The sequence below is a fragment of the Melospiza georgiana genome, chromosome 1 (genome assembly GCF_028018845.1).
Source record: "Melospiza georgiana isolate bMelGeo1 chromosome 1, bMelGeo1.pri, whole genome shotgun sequence".
Lineage (NCBI taxonomy): Eukaryota > Metazoa > Chordata > Aves > Passeriformes > Passerellidae > Melospiza > Melospiza georgiana.
This window is the reverse complement of record NC_080430.1, coordinates 49701931-49723408: the sequence shown is the minus strand read 5'-3', so window position 1 is coordinate 49723408 and position 21478 is coordinate 49701931. Positions and strand designations below refer to the sequence as shown.

General features: G+C 37.6%; 1 protein-coding gene across 2 annotated transcripts in view; it reads left to right on the top strand.

Annotated features, from left to right (window-relative positions):
* The window catches only part of PDCD6IP (programmed cell death 6 interacting protein), a 30729-nt gene extending 12857 nt beyond the window's left edge, over positions 1–17872 (top strand). The window contains exons 6-18 of one of the 2 annotated variants that reach the window (XM_058030057.1): positions 2743–2843; positions 4519–4635; positions 5448–5670; positions 6403–6526; positions 7147–7324; positions 7720–7831; positions 8904–9073; positions 9789–10037; positions 11333–11467; positions 12328–12422; positions 13730–13862; positions 14227–14432; positions 15281–17872. In XM_058030057.1, the coding sequence (XP_057886040.1) occupies positions 2743–2843; positions 4519–4635; positions 5448–5670; positions 6403–6526; positions 7147–7324; positions 7720–7831; positions 8904–9073; positions 9789–10037; positions 11333–11467; positions 12328–12422; positions 13730–13862; positions 14227–14432; positions 15281–15446 (2009 nt within the window). In that variant the 3' untranslated portion in view covers positions 15447–17872. Of the gene's footprint in view, positions 1–2742; positions 2844–4503; positions 4636–5447; positions 5671–6402; positions 6527–7146; positions 7325–7719; positions 7832–8903; positions 9074–9788; positions 10038–11332; positions 11468–12327; positions 12423–13729; positions 13863–14226; positions 14433–15280 lie in introns of both variants that reach the window. The other variant, XM_058030047.1, reaches the window with a different exon arrangement.
* Positions 17873–21478: the final 3606 nt, after the last annotated feature.

The following is a 21478-nucleotide window of genomic DNA, read 5'->3' as shown; positions in this document are numbered from 1 at the left end:
AAGAAGCTGTTGTCCTTCAGCCAGCTGATAAATTATGTTTGTTCTTTATCATGCTGGTAGTAGTATTTTAGTCTCTGGCTGTTTGGACATTGCTTTGAAATAAGTTAGTACAAGAAATAGCCAAAATGTTTCCTCAGGAACGGAGCAGGTGCTTCCCTCATTTTGTGTAGATAGATTGTCATTGTCTTGATTTCTGCTTTTCCAAAACATAAAAAAGATGAAACAAGGCTAATCCAAATCCCAGGTGTGCACAAGTGACCTGAAGATTTTTGTGATTACTCCCAAGACCACAAGTCTGACGGTGTTTTAAAGACAGTAAGGTTAATAATCATCTGATTATGAAGGCTGTAGATTTTGGTGGATTTAGGTTCTTTTCTCTGGGGGAAAGACATTTTGTGAAGAATCATGGTTGACAACATGATTGCCTTCAAAAACCCGTTTTTCCAGCGCAAATCCTTCAAAGTTAGATCTCAAACCAGAAATTAAGCTTCTTGCTGCATTGACTATTTTACCTTACTTGGAATTTTCTGGGCTTTCTCTTATGTGAGATAGTCCATTTATCAGCTTACCAGCTACAATGGTATTTCTGATACAGCTGAGTTTATTGAGAAGTTAAAAGAAAGTAGAAGTGTTTGGCAAAAGCCAAATTGATCAGTCATATCTAACTTCATTATGTAACTATAGGCCAGTTACTTTATTTTCTGAGCCTTTCCTGATGTTTTCTTTAATTGTCTTGAAGTCTGAACATGTTTGCTGTTCTGAATCAAATCTTACATTGTAGCTGCAATATTTTGAAAATACCTGAGTAAAATCTAAAGCTTCTGATAGTGAAAGATATGTTCTGAGTTGTCTGCATGGACAGATGAGTCTCCTCTAACATCTTCTTTGTTAATGGAAATGTAGTTAGTATGCCAGTATTTTTCCTTTCTTAATGGTCCAGCTATAAAAAGGAAGATGCAACTACTGCACATTTGGTGGAGCTAGAAAGGAAGTTATTTGGGTTTTTTGTGTGGTTTGTACTGCACCAGACAGGAACATTCTAGCAAAGAAGAAAGGTAATATATCTCATAAGCTACTTTCTCTCAGCTTGTCCTCTAAATCCTGTTCTTCAGTGAAAAGATCTTCGTGGCATACCTTAAACATGTTTACTTCATAGAAGCTGAATATAGTATATCACTGCTCATGTCTGAAATCCTGTAGATAGATGTGTGAGTATGCTGGTATGAGCAGACCACTTGGGAATTCTTTTGGTTGAATTTTGGCAGGTAAACATACTGTAATTCCTAATCTCCCATAGTCCACAGTCATGCTTATCAGTATGTCAGTATCTAAGGGTCACTGGGTGCTTGTGTCTAAGGGCAGCTATTTAGAGTGGACAGCCAGTGTTTGCATTGATTGCCTGCCTTATCTTGGAAGGCTGAATTGCTAGTGCAGGCCAGAGGTTATCTTTATCTCTTTTATACAAGGATATAATCTCCAGCCTGCACTAGCAATAGTGCAAATCTCCTGTATAGAAGGAGATAGTCACAGAATCTTCCAAGCTGGAAGGGACCCACAAGGATCATGAAGCCCAGCTCTGAAGTGATGGCCCCTAGAGGAATCAAACCCGTGACTAACACCATGCTTTGAAACACAACAAAGAGCCACCAGCAAGTGGACATAGAGAAGAAGTAACAAAAATACTGTAATGATTTTGCAAGCAATCTTTAAAATTCTCAGAATTTGTAATACTCTCATTCTGTATGACTCTTTTCAGGGGTTCCCAGCCACGTACTAAGGGCAACAGGCTCAAACTGAAACACAAAAGCGCCATCTGAATACGAGGGGAAAATTTCCTTTACTTTGAGGGTGACAGAGGACTTGAACAAGCTGCCCAGAGAGGTTGTGGGGTCTCTCCTGGAGATATTCAAAACCCATCTGGCTGTGTTTCTGTGCAACCTGCTCTTGATGAACCTGCTTTAGCAGGGAGGTTGAACTAGGGGATCTCCCTTCTGTGACTGATGCTTGTAGAGCACTGCATAGTTCTCATTGATCCTACAGTCCAAATGTTCCTATTCTAGCAGCTTTGGCTTCAGGAGCAGGATGAGGATGTGAGGCAGGGGATGCCACAGCAGATAGGCACATGTGCTGATAGGAAGTAGTGGATATGACTTTGAGGAGCTGTGGTTATTTATGTCTAGGAGTGGTGTTTCTATATTTGCTGTAAGCTGACAGTGGTGTGGACTGCAATGGAAATGACCAGTCCCTTCCCTATTGCAGCTTTTCAGAGTCCTGACATGGAACTGGGTTTGGAACAGATCCTGCTGAAAATAAAACCTATTTTGTTAACTAGATTTCAGCTAAATTCTTTGACTATTGGTGCACAAGTGCTTGTGCTGGCACTAGGAAGGGCTGGGAGCAAGCTGTGAGAGTTATGAGTGGGACTGTTGTGGCTTTTATTGGCAGCTGGCCATTGGTTTGAGGTAAAGCATCACTATTAATCCTGCATAAATGCTTGCAGCTGCCAAAAGATTTCTTGTACAACTGACTGAACCTTGGATGTCATAATTAAAGTAGAAATCCTGGAAACTGCTGGTGGATATCGAGAGGGAAGAATGGGATCCCACCTTTGAGATGTAATGTAAAGCTGTACACTTAAAATGCAGTTATTGCTGTTTAAAGATTAAATAGTCGCCTGTTCAGTTGTAAAATTTTATGATTGTCTTAATTGTTCTTTGGTTTTTTTTCTTGTTCTCCCCACAGATAAAATGAAAGATGCTATCATAGCTAAACTAGCAAATCAAGCTGCAGATTACTATGGTGATGCTTACAAACAGTGTCAATATAAAGATACTTTGCCCAAGGTTAGTAACTCATGGGAATAATGTGGGATATGTTGTTATTGTGAGTAACTGTTATTGTTTACAGTGTACTTACTGAAAGACACATAAAATGTGTATTCTCAAGCTGCTTTCAAGGAAAATGAATCTGTAATTTGAAAAACAGTGAAGAATCGAGGGGGCAAAAGAGTGTGGGTTTTTTTTAATAAGTAAGATCTTATTACATGAAGTACATTTATTTGTAATGCATTTCATTAAAGTAAACTTGAAATGGTTATGGTGTTATTTAGAGATGCATTCTTAGAACTTAATGCCTTACTAAATCTGTTTTCAAACTAACACTTTCTATTTGGGCTTAATTGGCTCCTTAGTCTCAGTGTTTCCATGTGAAATTTGCTCTCATGTTGAGTACAGCATGAATACGGAGGTACTGTTCACTGACCTGTTAGTGACAAACATGACTGGAAGTCAGTGTGTCTTCTGCCTGCCTTATCTTGCACTGCCCCAAAGCAACCTTGATACTTGTAAAATATCCCAGTTTAATCTTGACTGGTGATTTGAATGCTGTTAGTTTTGGAAGAGGTAGAAAGATCTTTCTCATGTTCCTTGAATGTTTCCACGTAAGTGTTATGTTCATGATGACTTTGACAGGCAGTGAGATATAATACAGCCATTGCATTATGTTTTGTTGCTGTGTTCCTTTCTAAGCTGTAGATCTGCTCCTTGTTCCAGTTGCTAAGTAATCTGTCAAGTGAGGTTATTTGCAAGAGCATAAGGTTTGCTGCTTAACACCAGCTCTGAGAACAGTTCCATGTTTAGGAGTGTGCCGTGAAGGCTGATTGGATGTGTCGAACTCCAGTTGCAAGGCCTTTGAGACAGCTTTGTCTTCCAAATTTACCCTTTTTTTTTAATGTTATTTTTTCATCTCTGGGGGAGCAGCAAATTTGCAGAACTGTGAAGAAGCAGGTCTTTGTATACTGAGGTCTTTAAAACATCACTCTGGTTTTCCAGTGCTGCTTGATTTAAGAAATAAAACAGTAAGGCCAAATCCTTGATCTAAGACCATGTCTGTACTGTGCGCTGCAGCGTAATGTTTTCTTCATGTCTTGGTTGGTACTCCTGCAAAGATAAGTGCACTTATATAAAGTCTAAAAATGACTTTTAAGTTGCTTTCCATGTCAGTAGTTACTGGTCTTCTTTATTTATTCTTTCATAATTGTAGTTGTTTTCTTGATAGGCCTGCTGCTGTTTTAAGTGTAATTACTTTGTTTAATTAAAAAACCAATCAAACCAAAAAACCCCTTGAAGACCTATCTTTCCACCCACCTCCATTTCTTAAGAACGCTGTCTTGGCTTTGTCTGGGGGTATTTGGATGTGTTCTTGCAACTGTCCTTTCTACTACATGCATGCATTTCTTATCTTTGAAGTAAATGTTGTGACTTCATGGCTTGGATTTAAACCATAGTTCATTTAAAATAATGAACACCAAGAATTTTGCAACAGCAGATTTAAAAAAAAAATTCAATCCATGCAAAGCCACATGATCTCTGACATTTACCTCTAATGTTTTAACCTATCTAAACCATTAATTGGGTGAATCTAATTTCCTTTTCTTCTTCCTTTTTCTTCCTGCATCCCATGTTGTCTGTGGTGGTTATTGTGGTTGGACTTTCCCCTGGTCAGTATTTTTATTTCCAGGAGGTGTTTCCTGTTCTGGCTGCAAAGCACTGCATTATGCAGGCCAATGCAGAATATCATCAGTCTATCCTGGCAAAACAACAGAAGAAATTTGGTGAAGAAATTGGGAGGTTACAGGTGAGTAACTTTCTTCTCTGAAAAATATGGAAAAACTTTTAATCCTGGAAAGCTGGGTTGGAGTTCTGAAATCCAAATAACTAAGAATTAAATGTATTCAGAAATTGTTGAGCATGCTTATCACATGAATTGAATTATTATCAGTTGCAAAGATAAAAGTCACCTCTCTAACTTTTTAAAAGATGTGTTTTAGTGATTTTTTGGCAATTTGATACTGCTTGACATATTAAATCTTTATCTTAGTGTTTGCATAAGCTTTATATCTAAGTACAGCTAATATGACAGATTTCTTGATAAATTTTCCTATGTAATGTTATTAAAAATCCCCCAAAGAGTAAAATTCTTCCTGATCTATACCTAGTTTTTTGCTGATATCCTGCTTTAAATCCGAGTAATTTAAAAAAAACTGTACAAACAGTTCTCTTTTTAGTCTTTATAGTTTTTTCCCCATGTATTTTTTCTAGAGGGACTCAGATGTTGCAATAAATAAGGTTGTCTCCTGTTTTAAATACAGTAGAGAAAAAAAAAAAAGCTAAAATGAACTACTTCCTTTAAGTCCCTGGAAATTTATTTTTGGAAAATGATTATATGAAATGCTACTAGTGAAGATCCATGTGCACTGTGTATCTTCTGACATGCAAGAAATTTGACAGACATTAGGTGATCGTGTTGACATCTTGAAAGTTACTGTTATGCGTTTGTCAACTTCATGCAGGATGGAGCTTGAAACTTCTTTTTTGTATGCTCATCTGTTTTCTTAATATGAAAGGGAGAAAGAAAATTTATTATTTTAACTGTATTTTTTTTTTTAGCATGCAGCAGATTTGGTGAAAACGGTGGCATCTCGCTACGATGAATACATAAACGTTAAAGATCTGGTTGACAAAATCAACCGTGCACTCGCAGCTGCCAAGAAAGACAATGACTTCATTTACCATGACCGGGTTCCTGACCTGAAAGATTTGGAGCCCATTGGAAAAGCCAGTCTTGTGAAGTCTACTCCAGTTGTTGTTCCACTCAGTCAGAAATTCACTGGTAAGCGAAGTGTGTGGAGTGCACAGGGTAATTGTTACCTTGTGAAACACACGATCAACAAAGTTCATTTGTACCATGCAAAAATAAACATTTCCTTTTTGCATTCTGTTAAGGGTACAGCTGTGTTTTTGAAACTGCTGTTTTACTTCTCCAGTCTGTTGTTATTGTTTTTCTTGATGATAAGTGTAATAAAGCACAGATTGAAAATTCTTACCTGAAATGTACAATCCTCTTAAAGATCTTTATAAGATTTGCTCAGCAATTGTATTTTCTATATTAAACCAATCTTTTTAATTTTAGAAGGAAAGTTCTGTAGGGGACAGTACCAAGTTAGGCAATATTAACTAACCTTGTTGCTGGTCTCCTATAAAATTGAAAAATTTCAGTTCTACAGATGAGTTGTGAAAAATTTCTCTTAATTTTCTCATATTTTTCCTTTAATGAAACAAAATTAGAAATGAAGCCTTAAGGCAAATCTAATTTGTAACCCTACAATTGGTGTAAATATATTGTCTTTAAATTACCTCCAACTCAATTCAGCCTTAAAAACTGAAATCTAAAGGTCTTTAAAAATAGATTTTTGTTTTTAAGACATCTTGGGGAATAGGTGGAAAGCATATTAAACTGTTTAGGGCAGTCTCTGTAGTACAATATGTACAAAAAAGGTGTGAAGGTGTTTGTGCTTTTAGTTTCATAATGCTGCTTGTATAATTTATACTACTCTAATTGCAGACCTGTTTGAGAAGATGGTTCCATTGCAAGTGCAACAGTCTGTGAGTGTTTATAACCAGAGGAAGGCAGATCTGGTAAACAGGTCAATAGCCCAGATGAGAGAAGCCACAAATCTGGCAAATGGGTAAATATGGCTGCTTGTTAAGTTTCTCAAGTGAGGCTTGTGAGCCCAGAGTGCCTTGTAGTCTGCAGATATCCAGATTATAGCAGTGTTTTTTCATTACTGTTTGCTAGGCTGGCAAATTTAAACCATAACAGTGGGATTTAGAACTACTTTTCTGTAGGTGTTAAATCTGAAAGCTTATTAAAAACAAGTAGTATTTATTTTTCTGCCATCTTCCCCTATTTTTTAGGAGTCCAACACTTTCTCAGAACCAGTACCATTAATCTAGAAGGATTTTCATATTCCAATGGTCATTAAAAAAAAAAAAAGTTCTTTAAATAATTACAAAAAGTTGTACCAATCTGAGAGATAGCACTGTAACTTAAAGCAGTTGTTTCTTTTGTCTACCAGTCATTACCTAAAATGTTTTCCATGTTTTGTAAGTGCTAAAAGGCTAGGATTTCTTTAGCTTTTTAAGAGCTTTGAAATGTATTTTTAGTGAGATGTATGTTTGAAATTTCAGCCCAGGCATACATTGCACTCCATTTCCATTGTAATTGACTGTGTGATTGTTTGTTTGTTTAGGTAGCAGTGTTATTTTCAGATTAAAAGTTGTTTATTTAATACATTTACTTTTTCAGTGTGTTGGCTTCCCTCAATCTTCCTGCTGCTATTGAAGATGTGTCTGGTGATACTGTTCCTCAGTCTATTTTGAACAAGTCTAAGTCTGTGATTGAGCAGGGGGGAATTCAGACTGTTGATCAGCTGATCAAAGATCTGCCTGAGCTGCTGCAAAGGAACAAAGAAATTCTAGATGAAGTAAGCCCAAAACCCACTACACTAAAACATTCTTAAAATATATCTCCACTGAGTGCTTTAAATGACAGTAGGAGAAGTGCATAATTATTCAAGTGCTTGTAACTTTAATAACACTTTCAAAGTATGCTATTTAAGTGTTTAGCCCATACAAAAACTGTGCTGTCACATGTGGATGTCTCCTTACAAATATTTTCTTTTTAAAAAAGTTGATGGAGTTCTGAAGAACATTCTAAAGAAATTTGAGTGATTTGTCCCTTTCGTGCCTATTTTTTATTTGTCAAATTATATTTTAAAAGAATGTATAGGCAGTTTTTGTTTTCTACACTAGCTACATATTTTGAAGCTATTTTATGTTTTAAACAGCTCATAATGCATGTAACATTTTACTCTTGCAGTCTCTGAGATTATTAGATGAAGAAGAAGCTACAGACAATGACCTGCGAGCAAAATTCAAAGAACGCTGGCAGCGAACACCATCCAATGAACTCTATAAGCCTCTGAGGGCAGGTAAAGTCCATGTTTCATGCTTTGGGTTCTAAAGATGTCCAGAGTGTAAATTAAAGTAGTTTTCAGTGCTCTGTAAGTACACAAATATCAGTTTGAGGCAGGTTATGTCAAAATTCTGATTGCAATCTGCACTGTTACTTGGAGCTGAAAGAGGATGTGACAGGAGGGAATTTGCTGCTGCTTTTGCACTTGTGGTGTGTATGTGCATGTTGCATATAGGTAAAGTCTCATGAAATAAGGGTCTTGTTGCCCTTGTAAATCATGGCTCAGGCTACTTAGACTAGAGGGGAACTCTGGGAGAGTGACTCAGCTGGAATAGGGGTAGAGAGACATGAGAGATGTGCTGCATGATTGCCGCATGTCCACGTCATGGTGTATGGGGCTTGATTGACTTGGGCTTGTTGTGCCTTAAAAGTATATAAACTGATAACTGGCTAACTGCTTAAAAAGGCTTAGTTTTTGCAATAAAGCAGCTCTCCTTTGCACTTCTGGGGACTTTGAGTCACTTTGCTTCATACATTGCATGCTAAAGTTTCAGAAAGCAAATGAAGTGAAAATGTCTGCCCTCCTAAGGATCTAGTTTCAATTGCCTCTTCAATACGTCAATGTATTTTACTTTGTCAACATATTTTTTTTCCATCCGTGTGTTGTCTCTTTAATTTGGTGGGGTTTTTTTATTTTTTCCCCAGCAGTTAGGTCAAACTACTTAAAAACACCACTATATCATGCTTTCTGTGTACCTAATATGTGTTGTCTTTTGAAGTTAACAAGGGACTGATACCACTGACTTGGTCTTGCAAAGTTACAGAGGTTTAAATCGGCAGAGTAGCTCAAAGCAGTGTTTATTCATATACCTTTGTGTGCTTCATGGGAGAATTGTTATAGGTGCCTAGTTTATGCATTTCTTAAAACATAATTTGGAAGCTTAAGTTTTATATGAAAGTCTTATATATTGTGCAGGTTTATAAAAATGTATGATGGCTTGCTGAAAAGCACAAAAACTGCTCAGGTGCAAGATTGGATGGAACAAATTTTGAAATGATATAAACTCTTTTTTTCCTCCTGCCCCCAGAGGGAGCCAATTACCATAATATTTTGAATAAAGCTGTGCAAGCAGATGGGCAGGTGAAGGAGCGCTATCAGACCCACCGGGATACGATTGCGCTTCTGTGTAAGCCAGAGGCAGAGCTCAATGCTGCCATACCTTCTGCCAACCCAGCCAAAACACTACAGGGAAATGAGGTAAAGCAGTGAAATCTGTCTCTATTTTGAATAGAAATGCTATTTGTCTAACAAAGTAAACTTGCTTGAATTGGTAATCTAATTTGTTTCTGTGTCAGTTGATATGTGAGGTAATTAACACTTGTCTTCATGTTTAAAATCTTCTTGAGCATAATTTGGTACATTTAATGTGAGCAAAGTCAACCACTATGGACAGCAAGACTGATTGACTATTATAAAAGGAGTAATGAATATTTTTGTTGTGTAGAGAAGTGGGATGTAGTGCTCATGGACAACATAAGACGTGGCTCAGTATTTTAAAGTTTATTTTAAATAGTAGACAATTACACCAATTGCTTTCCAAGAAGTTAATGGCTCATCTACAGCAATATTACTGTTTTTCTCATAGTAATGATTTTATGTCTGTTTTTTGCTGCTGTCTTAGAATATCCTATTGGAAGGTATCTGATCAACTTAAAAAAACCCAAACATTTTGCTGTAATTCAGCAAAAGCAAACATGTAGAAGAGAATATAGATTGAGAAATGCTTGAAGATCTTTTGTTTGGTCATATTTTGTCCTGGTTTCTCACCTTTAAAGACATTCATAAACAAGTACTCATGGAGAAATACTGCCAGCATCAGTGAGGAGTGCAAGATGGAAACACGTTATTAGTAGGTTATACTTCCCCAATAGTTGCTCTAAACTTGCTAACTTAGGACATTTCTATTGTCTAGGTTGTTAATGTCTTAAGGACTTTGCTTGCCAGTCTGGATGAAGTTAAAAAGGAGAGAGAACAACTGGAAAATGACCTGAAATCTGTGAATTTTGACATGACAAGCAAATTCCTGACTGCACTTGCACAGGATGGTGCTATAAATGAGGAGGCTATCTCTGTGACTGAGTTGGACAGAATTTATGGAAGTTACACACAGAAAGTGCAGGAGTCCCTAAAAAAGCAGGAAGAACTGCTCAAAAACATTCAGGTATAACACTGCGTGTTTTCCTTTCTCCTAAACTAAGAGCAATGATGCTGCTACCTGTCTAGTCTCACTTTGCTTTCTAGTCTGTTTTGCTTTTTATTCTGTATGTCAGTAGATACTCCTTTATGCCTTAGCACTGAGAAATACAGAGATGTCTTTGTGTTCACTAAAAAGAAATGGGAATGTTTAGCAGGGTCTCCCTACAGCTCCAGTGTAAATTCTATTGGACCTTTTCTTAGCCCAGTTCTGCAGATGGTTTTGTCCTTGAAAGAAGCTTAAGTGGTGTGATAAAATGTTTTTTTTTGGTTTTTGTTTTTTCCCCTCACTCCATTTTAATTCTTCGTGGGATAACAGGAGATGTGTCCTTATTGTCTATTAGAAGACAATTTGGATCTCTGAAGTAGAGCTTGGTTTATTCCTAATTGCTCTTTACAATATATGCTTGACTTCCAGTATGTGCAGAGCTCTTTGAAATAAAATTTAATAGCATTTCTCAAAGTTTATTTATAAATTCAGTCTTAATTTATCAGAGATGGATACCTGAAACATCTGGCAAAAGAGGAGGTCTTAGTGCTTGGAGAGAAGATAATGACAGCTTGAGTAGTGATGGACACTTTTTCCAGTAGGGGGAATACTTTTTTTAAAATGACCATAAACACCATATTTAGCAAGGATTTTATATTTGGATATTTTTTATCACAATATAGTTAAAAAATCCCGGTGGGTATTACTTTAATGTTTGAATGTCCTGGAGTTCAAGTTAGTTGGCTTCTGGCAGTTGAAGCAGTCTTTTAAAGTTTGCTTGTTTATTTTCCTGAAAGAAATGAGATGTAAATAGGTGATCCTTCTGTAAGTTTTCCTCTTCCCTGTCCTTTTAATAGTTTGCCAATGTCAACCAGATTTGAAGTAATGCTTCTTAAAAGTACTGACTTTCAGTATGATTTTGTGAATATCAAGGGAAGTTGGTACAGGAGAGAGCCTAATTAGTGTGGCCTTGGAAAGACAGTCTGCAGGATGAGCTTGAGAATTATTAAAGGCAGCCCACAACAGAGCAGGTAATTAAGTGGTGCTACCTACTGCCAGTGGGTTAACATATGTACAGTTCTGAAATATACATTAAAATGGTCACTGCACTTGGCAGGTAGCAAGTATGGAAGTCCACTGGGGATGGGAGATGAGGAGAAGCAGGTATTGGGGAAAACAGAAGCAATGACCAAGAGAAAAGAGAAAACAAAACATACAGAATCTTACATGGAACTAGCTTGCATTATTTACACTGTTTATTCTCTTCTTTTAAGAATGCGCATCAGGATTTTTCAAAGATGAAGCAATCAAACAATGAATCTAATTTAAGAGAAGAAGTCTTGAAGAACTTAGCTGTAGCAAATGACAACTTTGTGGAACTTGTAGCAAATTTAAAAGAAGGCACAAAGGTATGGTAATGCTTAAGGGATTGAAAGGACTTTCTTATGTATACAATGAGATGTGATTCAAAAATCATAACAAACTTTGGAGACATGGTAGCTGACAAGTACATTTTTGAGGATTTTACTACTGAAGCAAGGACAGTGAGTTGCTTGAATTTTGATTGTTTCAAGAGCTGTGAAATGCTTCTTTGTTCCTTTCTGGAAAGTAAGAGCAATAGGATAAGTTGTTAATTACAGCTGAGTAAATGATGCTGAAGCACCCAGATGAGCTATTTTATCTGAGAAATTCTTTCATCTGTTCTCCCATGGTATTTAATCACCTTATAAAATTGGTGTTTTAAATGTTGTTACTGCATACATGAGAAATAATGAGAGCTGTATTTAGCTTGCTTTTTTTGATCTGGGTGTCTGTCTTATGGCTTCTGTACTAAGTATTTTTTGCTGGTTTATTGATAGCTCATTAGACAGAAAAAACCCAATCTCTGAGATATCTATACAAATGAAATGCATGGAACTGAGAGCAATAAAATTAAAAATGAACAATTATCCTTTACAAAAATAAATAGTTCATCACCAGAAGTGATCTAGTTTTCCTTTAGTTTTAGTATGTTTTTTTAAGTTATCCCAAACTATTTTTATATTTACACACACACAAAATTCTATATTATTACAGTGATGGGCAGCAGCAGCTGACAAATTTTGGTTCTGAAAAGTAAATAGAATGTAATAGCAAACCTTACTGGAATTACGGGTTCTGGGTACTGTAATAGTACAACACCAATAGCTGGATCAGTATGTAGAAGTATGCCAGCATGGAGTCTCAAAGTATTGATTGATCATATTGTGTTTTTATTTTTCTTTACTAGTTTTACAATGAGCTGACAGAAATCCTGCTGAAATTCCAGAACAAGTGCAGTGACATTATCTTTGCTCGCAAGACTGAAAGAGATGAACTGCTCAAGTAAGATTTCAACGTTTTGTTTAAGTATTGCAGAAATATTCAAGTATTTATCAGAAATTTGTCTTTGGGGACATGTTTATTATGATGAAATGAGGAAGGCTTAGCAGACCTATTCTTCCTATCACTTCTTTTCTTTAATCCTAGTCCTACTCTCATTTCTCCTAGGAAAGTGATAGGAGAAATAAATGGAAAAAATCTACTTTGAAGTCTGCTCTATTGTTCCTATGTGCAGTTCAACACAAATCTGTTTCATGTTATGATTTCACTCTCTATTCCTTTTGGCATGCATTTGTTAGTTATTTTATTTTATTCTTTCCTTTGAGGAGCTTCTGATTTCCACACCCTACTTCTGCTGTCAGTTTAGTTTGAGAAATTAGGTGCTTCATCATGAGATTTGCTTCCATGTCTTCAGTGTGAGGGGGGAAAAGCTTTGGTATTCTACTTCTGCTTTTCAGGTCTGCTCTAGTCCCATACTTAATCATTGCTTAGATATGTAGATTGCCTACAATGCTGGGGAGAGAAGCACATTTTGTCCTTCATGTGAGGAAGAGTGTTTGATGTCATTGTCCCCTATATGAGATCAGACTTAGTGTAGTATGTTTCAGATGCGATTTTTAGGCTCTTCTCTTAAGAAGAAAGCATAACTGAAAAGGTTTGCCATTTAATTAGTGTTCTTTAGCAAAGCATGTAGCCTTTTATAAAAAAGTTACTAAAATTTTGGTTGGTGAAAATGCAGTTGTTCTGTGTACTTGCCATCTTAAAAATGGGTTGCTTAACCCTCAATTTTTACCTTTCCAAACTTGATCCTTTGTAGAATTGTTATTTTTCATTTGGGCTCTGTGCTTGTAAACAAAGTCCAAATTACAACCCCTTCTGCCTTTATTTGGCTTCCTACATTCATGTAGTTTGGAAGCTGTTAGGCTGCCTAACTAAGGCAGAGGCCTGAGTATCTCACATCTCTGCTGTGTTTGTGTTCACTGTTAAGGCTGTAGGTTAGTGTTGATAGAACCATTCTGCTGAGTCTTGCTGTGCTCTTTTACTGTTTTGGATGTGTTGTGATCTATACCCAGTACTGAGTTAGAACATAAAGACGTTATTAGAAAATAAATGTAACAGTTAATCAGAGAGTTGGCTAGAGGATGGTTTCCGTGGAAGTGATTTGGACTTCACATTTAGTTTGAGCTAGCTCAGTGATCATGCTTTAAATATTAGACTTACTCTACTGCATCTTTTTAGCTTAACTGGCTGCAGTGTATAACAAACCATTCTTAAACTAAGCTGCCTGTTTGCTCTTTTGTTTTTAATAGAGATTTGCAGCAAAGCATTGCTAGGGAGCCCAGCGCTCCCTCCATCCCGCTGCCTACGTATCAGACCACGCCAGCAGCAGGAAGTAAGCCAGCAGCATCTCCTGCTCCCACTCCAGCCCCAAGAACCATGGTGGTAAATACATGCTGCACAGTTAGGGGGTTGAAAATACTGGGTCTGTTCTTGAGAACTCTAAACTGATCTGTAATTTGTGTGTATCACTCCTTAGTATACTGGTGTGGTTGGAAATGTGTGGAAGTTATAGAGGGCAAAATCTTAAGGCTTTCCAGAGAGGTGTCTTATGTACTATTCATATTCATCACTTCTAGATTTGAAATGAAAAGCTTACTGCCATTTAGATGCTTTGCATTATCTGAATAGACAAAATATAGAATGTCTGTTTAAAATGAAAATAAAAGTGAATTAATCATATAACCACAGCTTTTGATTCCAAGATTTCGATAAATGAGCTCTAGCTTAATTCACTTTCTCTTGTTAGGGGACTAAACCACAGCCACCAGCACGGCCACCACCACCAGTGATTTCTGCAGCAAGCAGTTCCCCCTCTGCATTAGCTCCCTCTGGAACAGCTGCAGCTCCTGCTGCTGCTCCAGCTCCTACTCCAGGAGCCAGTGCACCTGCAGCAGGCACTGCACCTTCACAGGCACAGGGACCACCTTACCCAACTTATCCCGGTTACCCAGGGTAAGTTACAGGAACACTTAAGCAGATTATTTGTTAACCTGTTACTTAAAAGCACTTTTTCTTGTGTGTAACATTTTAACATTAGTTATTGTTAAAGTTGAAGGTTTGTTTGCTGTTTGAGGGAAGGAGTTATTTTGTTTGTTAGTTTTTTGGTTAGTTGGGTTTTGTTTTGTTTGTTTGGGTTGGTTTTGTTTGGTTTTTTGTTAGTTTTAATCATGTAACTCTTGCAGGAATCATCTGCTTGTACCTTTTGTGGGAACATACATTTTAAGTGTTTACAGTTCATCTTTAAAGGAGAAGGAAAATAGGGCTGCATTTCCCTTATCGTGGTTTGTTGATTATTGCCAACACTTGGATAATCATTTGGTGGTGCTTATCTCAAAACTGTTGGCATATCTTATTTTCCAAGTCTTTAGTATGATACTAAGATACTGAAAAATACAGAGAAAATTCCAGTTGAGTAGTGCTTTCTTCTGATGCTTTTTTTCCACCTTCCTGGTGTCATCACAAGGAATTGAAGGCAGCTGTGCTCTCCTTTGGTAGCAGGCTCAGCAAATGTTGAAATGTGCACAATGTTATTAAACATTTGAGAATTAATTTAGATCAGTTCTAGTTCCAGCAAGTTGCCTTTACTCCACCTTCTGTCTGATTTCTGTTCCACACACTGTAATAGTTTTCATGTTCGCTCCTTGAAAATTACCACATTCCCTGCTGCACTCAAAGCAAAATGAGAGGAATGCATTTGTGGAGACTGCATGTGTGTTTGTATCTGTTAATGAGTTGTTTTTGCAAATTACCATCATAGGTGTTTTTCAACTCAGGTATGCTGTTTTTTTCCCCCCACACAGGTATTGCCAGATGCCAATGCCAATGGGCTATAATCCATACATGTATGGGCAGTATAATCTGCCATATGCACCCTCACCTGTGTATCAAACTCCTGGACAGCCACCATATCCACCACCTCAACAACCTGGATACCCTTTTCCTCAACAGCCTTATTATCAGCAATAATGTCTCTGCAAAGAAGCTCTGCTTGTTAAAATTTGGGAGAAATTGGCAATAAGTGTACTAAAACTTCTAGCTTCTGTTAGTGTACCATACTGAACTGTATGCAGCTATAACTCCTGTCTCTTGTTAACTGCTCCAAAATGTCTAGATCAGTTTTTATGACACTAAACTCTTTGAAAGATCTGCTGCAGTGGTTTAGACCATAGACTAATGACAAAATTCGAGCCTAATTCAGGGGTCTGAAGCAGTAAAGTACATTTTGGTTAGACCAAAATATTTGTTTTCAGAAGTCCTCTAAGTAACAAATAGGTTCAGATGAGAAAAACAAAGCAGTGGGTGCACTGGGTGTGATATATTCTACAGAACCATATAGCATTTCCTTCTATACTCTATTGGTTTGTATTTTTTTTAGTTTAGTTAAAATATGCTATTTTGTCTAATAATCAAGGCCTTGTAAATCATCAGTAAAAAGAAATAAATTACTTAAGAACGGTTTAAACACTTGGCATTCTCATTACCATAAAAATGTGTTATGTGTGTCTGTAGATTGTTTCATTTGTCCCTTGACTTTCATAACAAAGAAGTTCTCAAGGGTTTAGCCTTACAAGTGAATTTTCACCTCTTTTCCATGATTCTGTATTTTTGTGACAGAATCTATAATTAACCCTTTAAGTGTTGGTAGATGAAGTCTTACAGGTAAGAGTTTTCCTATAAGTTTGAAGTGTACTGGACTGAAATACATTTATTACCATTTTGTAAGAATGGTTACTGTCATCTGCAGGATACTGTATAAAAGAATGGAAGTCAGGGTCCTCTTAGAGGACCAGTGAGTCGTTGTTCTAACTTGTCTTTTCCAAAGAAATGGTGGTGGAAAATGTGTCATGGCTCAAAATAGGGCAACTATTGATTGCTGGAGCTTTGCAGTTTGCTTTTTAAATAATTGTTTTTTTTCCCTTGAAAAAATAGATGTATTCCCTCAGGGAGCTTGTTATCAGTGGAAAACTTTTTTTGGGGAGGTGGGGGGAAAAGCAAATCTTGTGAATTAAAGCATATTGAATGTTTACTTTTGGATCCATCATCTCAAGGGATAAGTAACCTTGCACTGCATTTTACATAAGATAGTGAAGAATCTAAGTTTGGGGTTAATGGCTTCTACCAAATATTTGCTAACCATTTTTCAGCCTTTTCTTTTTCTAACAGGCTTGTCTAATGAGGGACTCTCCTTTCATTTAGCCCTTGATAAGAGTTGGTTCTGTGGGACAGTTAATTTTCTGAATGCTTGATAGAAGATGTTCTGGCCTTACAGAATAACTATAACAGTACCTGTGTTACAAAAAGTTACTCCTTTGTTTTTCTATTAAAGTGCCTGATTAAGATATCGAGGTATATTTTAGTGTAGGGTGTTTAGAGGTGCCAGTTATTGTAGCATCTGGGTGGAAACCTCACTGGATCATGAATATTCTTCCTCATAAAGAAAGCAGCATTTGTATTCATATGAGCTCCTTTCTTTCTGTCTCAAGTTCCTCTTGCTGTGTGATCATCCCGATTACTGTGTGAAGACTCCTTGTCTTTAATACTCGCTAACCCCCGTAGAAAATGTGGATCAAAAGGTAGAAATGAGCACCCCTTACAGAACTTACTGAGTACCTAATTCTAAACAAATTGGTTAATCTGTAGAAGCTCAGTGATGTGGGGAACATGATGGACTAAGAGAATCCAGCACCGTAGGTGAAACCACTGCACGAAGACAAGTGCTTTGCATTTCTTCAGAAACATTGCTGAATGGGGTGGCACAGAAACATCTCAGTTTTTTTGTTGTTTTTATTTTTTTCCCTGATGAGAAGACATGAGGCAAGCGAGGACAATGAGAAAAAGCTAGGAAGATAACTGTTTGGAAACAGCAATCAGAACCTGATTTTATTCTAACAGGAAAAACAGTAGTTTTCCACTAATTTCACTGTGTCAATGTGCAAGTGCAAGTCTAATGCAACCTTTTAAATTCTTAATTTTTAGTATACCATGGGCTGTAGGTTTTTCAGTTCACAAATTAGATGCATTTGAGCTACTGTGTAAGTTTGTTTCTAGTGCCTCAATGACAAAATTTATTTTCATGCTGTATAAAAAAAGTCATTTGTTCCAGCATAAAGATTCTTAGAACTGAAATTTCCTTTTCAAAATTTCATAAATCTGGAATTACTGTCAAAACATTTTTTTCCAGTTGTGTTTCTGCTTGCTTTAGTCTATTATTTGAATATGTGTAGAAATCTATGCATTGTGTTCAGTTTTTCTCTTTTATTTTTTTCCTAAAGAGAACAGAAATATCCAGACATGTTATGTATCTGCTTTTAAGCATGCAGTTGTCATGACTTTGGTTGAAATGTTACCTTGTTCTTCTATAGTTTATTAAAAAAATCAGTTAGAAAACCTGATTTCATGGTGTTTTTCTCAACTCCTTTGAGTTCAGACAAGTGTTGTTTTGGAAAGGATGGAAACAAGTTATGGGCTTCCAAGAACATTTGTGCTGTGATGAAGGCGTATCAGCTACAGCTGCTTGGTAATAACAGCCACGTTCAAATCCTGGTAGTTGTGTTTATTTCCAAAGCTGATGGAGTGTATTTCCCTCTGTTTATATAAGGAGGAAATTATTGATTTAATGGTTCTGTGCCTTCAGAAAGTTGTATTCCTAATTTGTTTTTGTGAACTTGTGTTCAGGCTGGGTTACATGAGATCCCCAGCATCAAGAGAATTAAAGCGTGGGATGCAAGAAAAGGGGTTGTAAGGGCAGCTAATAACAACAAATAAACAGTCCCCATGGGCAATCCAAGAAGTCTATTTTAAATTTTTTTTTCATTTTAAAGGCTCTGAAATGCCATGCTTGTTTCAATTGCTGTGTGGAGGGAAAAAGTTTGCAACCTTGTCCTTTCAGAGACTTTGAAGTCAAGCATTTTTTTCATCTTACATAAAAGCTTTCATTGCAATTAGTAAGAAAAGCAAGTTTTAGGAAGCAAGCTAATAGCAGATCATCAGTGAAATATCAAACTGTTGCAAGGCTAGCAGGTCTTTCTGCAATCTTTATTAACATGGTTTCAGCCCATATAGAAAAAGTGTCTTCTTTCCTCACCACTGATGTGACACTGCCAGCTAATGGTACTACTTTTACTATCATCCCATTGTTTTGAGTGCTTTTAGAGCTGATTTGTGAGATTTATTTTGAATTAGACTGAGTGAAGTCCTTTGCTATTTCCAAGTACCTTGAGGCAATATTTGAACCTTGACATACTGTAACAGCCTCACCCATTGTCAGGTAGCTGAAAATCACAAGAAAATCCTTTGGAAAACACTTTTTTCCCCCTCTGCATTACCTGAGAGATGTGCTTGCTTGTTGCTAAAATGTGTTCAGTTTTGAAATGACTTGCATCTCAGAAGCCATTTTCTGGCATGCATTTATCCTGGCAGAACATTAAAATAGACTAAAAAGAGCAATTGTGGGTTGAGTTTTAGTTGCATACTATTTAGAGAAACTACCTAAATTTTCAGTAGTTCACTGTGTATAGTTTAAAAGAAACTATTTGGAAAGTTTCAGTGCCTGAAAAGACGAGCTATTACAGCAGAGCAAAACTCAAAATTGCTTTTTTGTATTGTTTATGGGGAAAGATTTGAGGTTCTTGCTGCTTTTGACTAACATTACCCAATGTGCTGACTTTTTAGGTTTACCATGACTTTTGAAAGTTATATTTGAAATGGTCAATGTTTCTTTTTTTAAAAAAAAGTGACGTCTTGTTCATCATGATATCCAAGTACTGCTAGATTAAAAAAAATGAACTAGTTTTTTTAATTGCACTGCTCTAAGTACTTTCCCTTACGCTTTTATGTTCTGACAGTCAAAAACTTTATACTCAAGTTGAGATTTTTCTGATTTGGACTCCTGTAACTTACTGGCAAGCATAGAGTTACTGCTAATCTCAAAGTTGTGACTTTAATCTTGCATCTAATTCCCCTAATTGAGTGTAATAGTCCCTGGTGCCAACAGCTGTATCTCAGTTGTTATATTGTGCTTTTTTCCCCCTTTTTTTTGTTTTTAAATGTTTCAAAATCCTTGTGAGAGGCTGGCCACCAATTTTATTAACCAGGTTGTGAAGAAAAACTGTTTACTGTCAAGCATGAAAAGGAAGAGGCAACTGCCATTGCAAAATCAGCACCAAGGCTTCACTGCAAATTACTGCTTTTGGTCCCTTCAGTCCTTTTACCTTTAATCCATTCAGCAGTTCTGCATGGCAATGATGATTTGCATTTGCACTTCCACATTGAAGCACTTCTGGGTGCTGGAGTGCTGTTCTTGGTTCTGGTGAGCTGCTGGAGTGTTTACTGGTGTGAAGATAACCTGTTCCTATGTTTTCCAGCCAGGTGAGGTGTGTTGTTGGGAAAGCAGAGCAGTGGAAGGGCCATTCTCAGTGCTTACAGTCCCTTTCCTTGCAGGCTGAGGTGGTGAGCAAGCACATGGGTATGGGCCTGGAAACCCAGCTGGTCTCGGACTGTGCTCCTGGGACACATGCATGCAACAGCTGACAGCATCCAGGTGACAAAAATGTACTGAGACTTGGCTATGAGTCACTGTGGGCACTGGTGAGATTTATACCAAAACCAAATTTCACCTCAAGTGACCTTTCACCTAGACTAACCTGTCCTGTGACCTGAAGTAACCTTTATCCTAGATTGAGTTTTGTCCTGTGACTGTGAGGAACCTTTGCCATTGAGGAACGTCTGTCCTTGGACCTCAAGGTCCATTAACCTTTGATCTTGAGGATCCTCTGTCTTGTGTCCTCAATTAACCCATGACCTTGAGGAGTCTGTCACCTCAATTAACCTTTGACTGGAAGTAAGGTTTGACCTCATGTAACCTCTGTCCCAGTGGAGTAACATTTGAAATAAATTAACCTTGGCCCTCTGACCTCGCAGAACCTTGCACCTTGAGTAACCTTTGTTCTGAAAGAACTTTTGACCCAGCATAACCTCTGTATTTTGGCCTTATGCAGTGTATGAGTTCCAGTTACCTTTCTCCTTGAGCCCCTGTCCTGTGATCTCAATTAACTTCTGTCCTGCACAGAGGCTGGACTAGTCTCATTCTGGAAATCTACCTTAGAAAGTAACCTTTGACATCAAGTAGCTTCTGCCCTCTGACCTGAAATAACCTTTGATCTCTTGTAATCTTTGTCCCATGACTCAGCCTGACCCAGGCACACTCTGGAAGGCTGTCTGAAATTGTTGGGGACAAGCAGCATTGTGTGATCTGGGCAGAAAGCACTGGGCTGTTATACAAGCAGAATGAGGGCAAATGGCTTCCTCTGCCACTGCTGAGCTCCAGCTTCTCCTGCCCCACCTTAGGCATGCTGCTAGCAGTGGGAGACCCTTCTGGCTTCAATGTTGGCAGTGGGATCCTCAGGACCTACGACCCTGGTGCCAAAGCAGACAACAGGAGGACTTGCTCATGGCATGTGAGTTGAGTGTCCAGGTTTTGCTAATGATGACTTCCACTGGAACACAGAGGCCACCTGAGGTACATAACTGCCCTGTGTTTTGGCTGGTGCAACATTTACAGGTTATTTCATCTAACAGATTTGCCACTGGTCTGCCTGCTTTTCAATGTGTGACAGCAAGTGTGAGTGGTGTGTGAGGTGGGAGGCTGAGGTGTAAGTGCCAACTACCTTACACCTGGGGAGTTCACTGCAGTGCTGTCTGCCTGAGGGTGGTATTGAAGTGAAGGGAGACGACCCATCTTTGTTGATCAGCATCGAACTCCAGTTTATTGATCTCACATACTTTTATAGTGGTGTTAATTAAGCTTATACATATTACAAAATCCGAGCTCATCATAGGTCACAGATTACACACCAACCCCTCCTTTTGTTTTCAATACCTGTGGCTTGTTATTGAAACCAAGATTTGTGTTCTCACCCTGATATGAAAGTTCTCAAGGCCTCCATGTTTGTCAACTTTTGCTTTCCCAAAACTTATCCAAGGACAAGATATTTACTTGT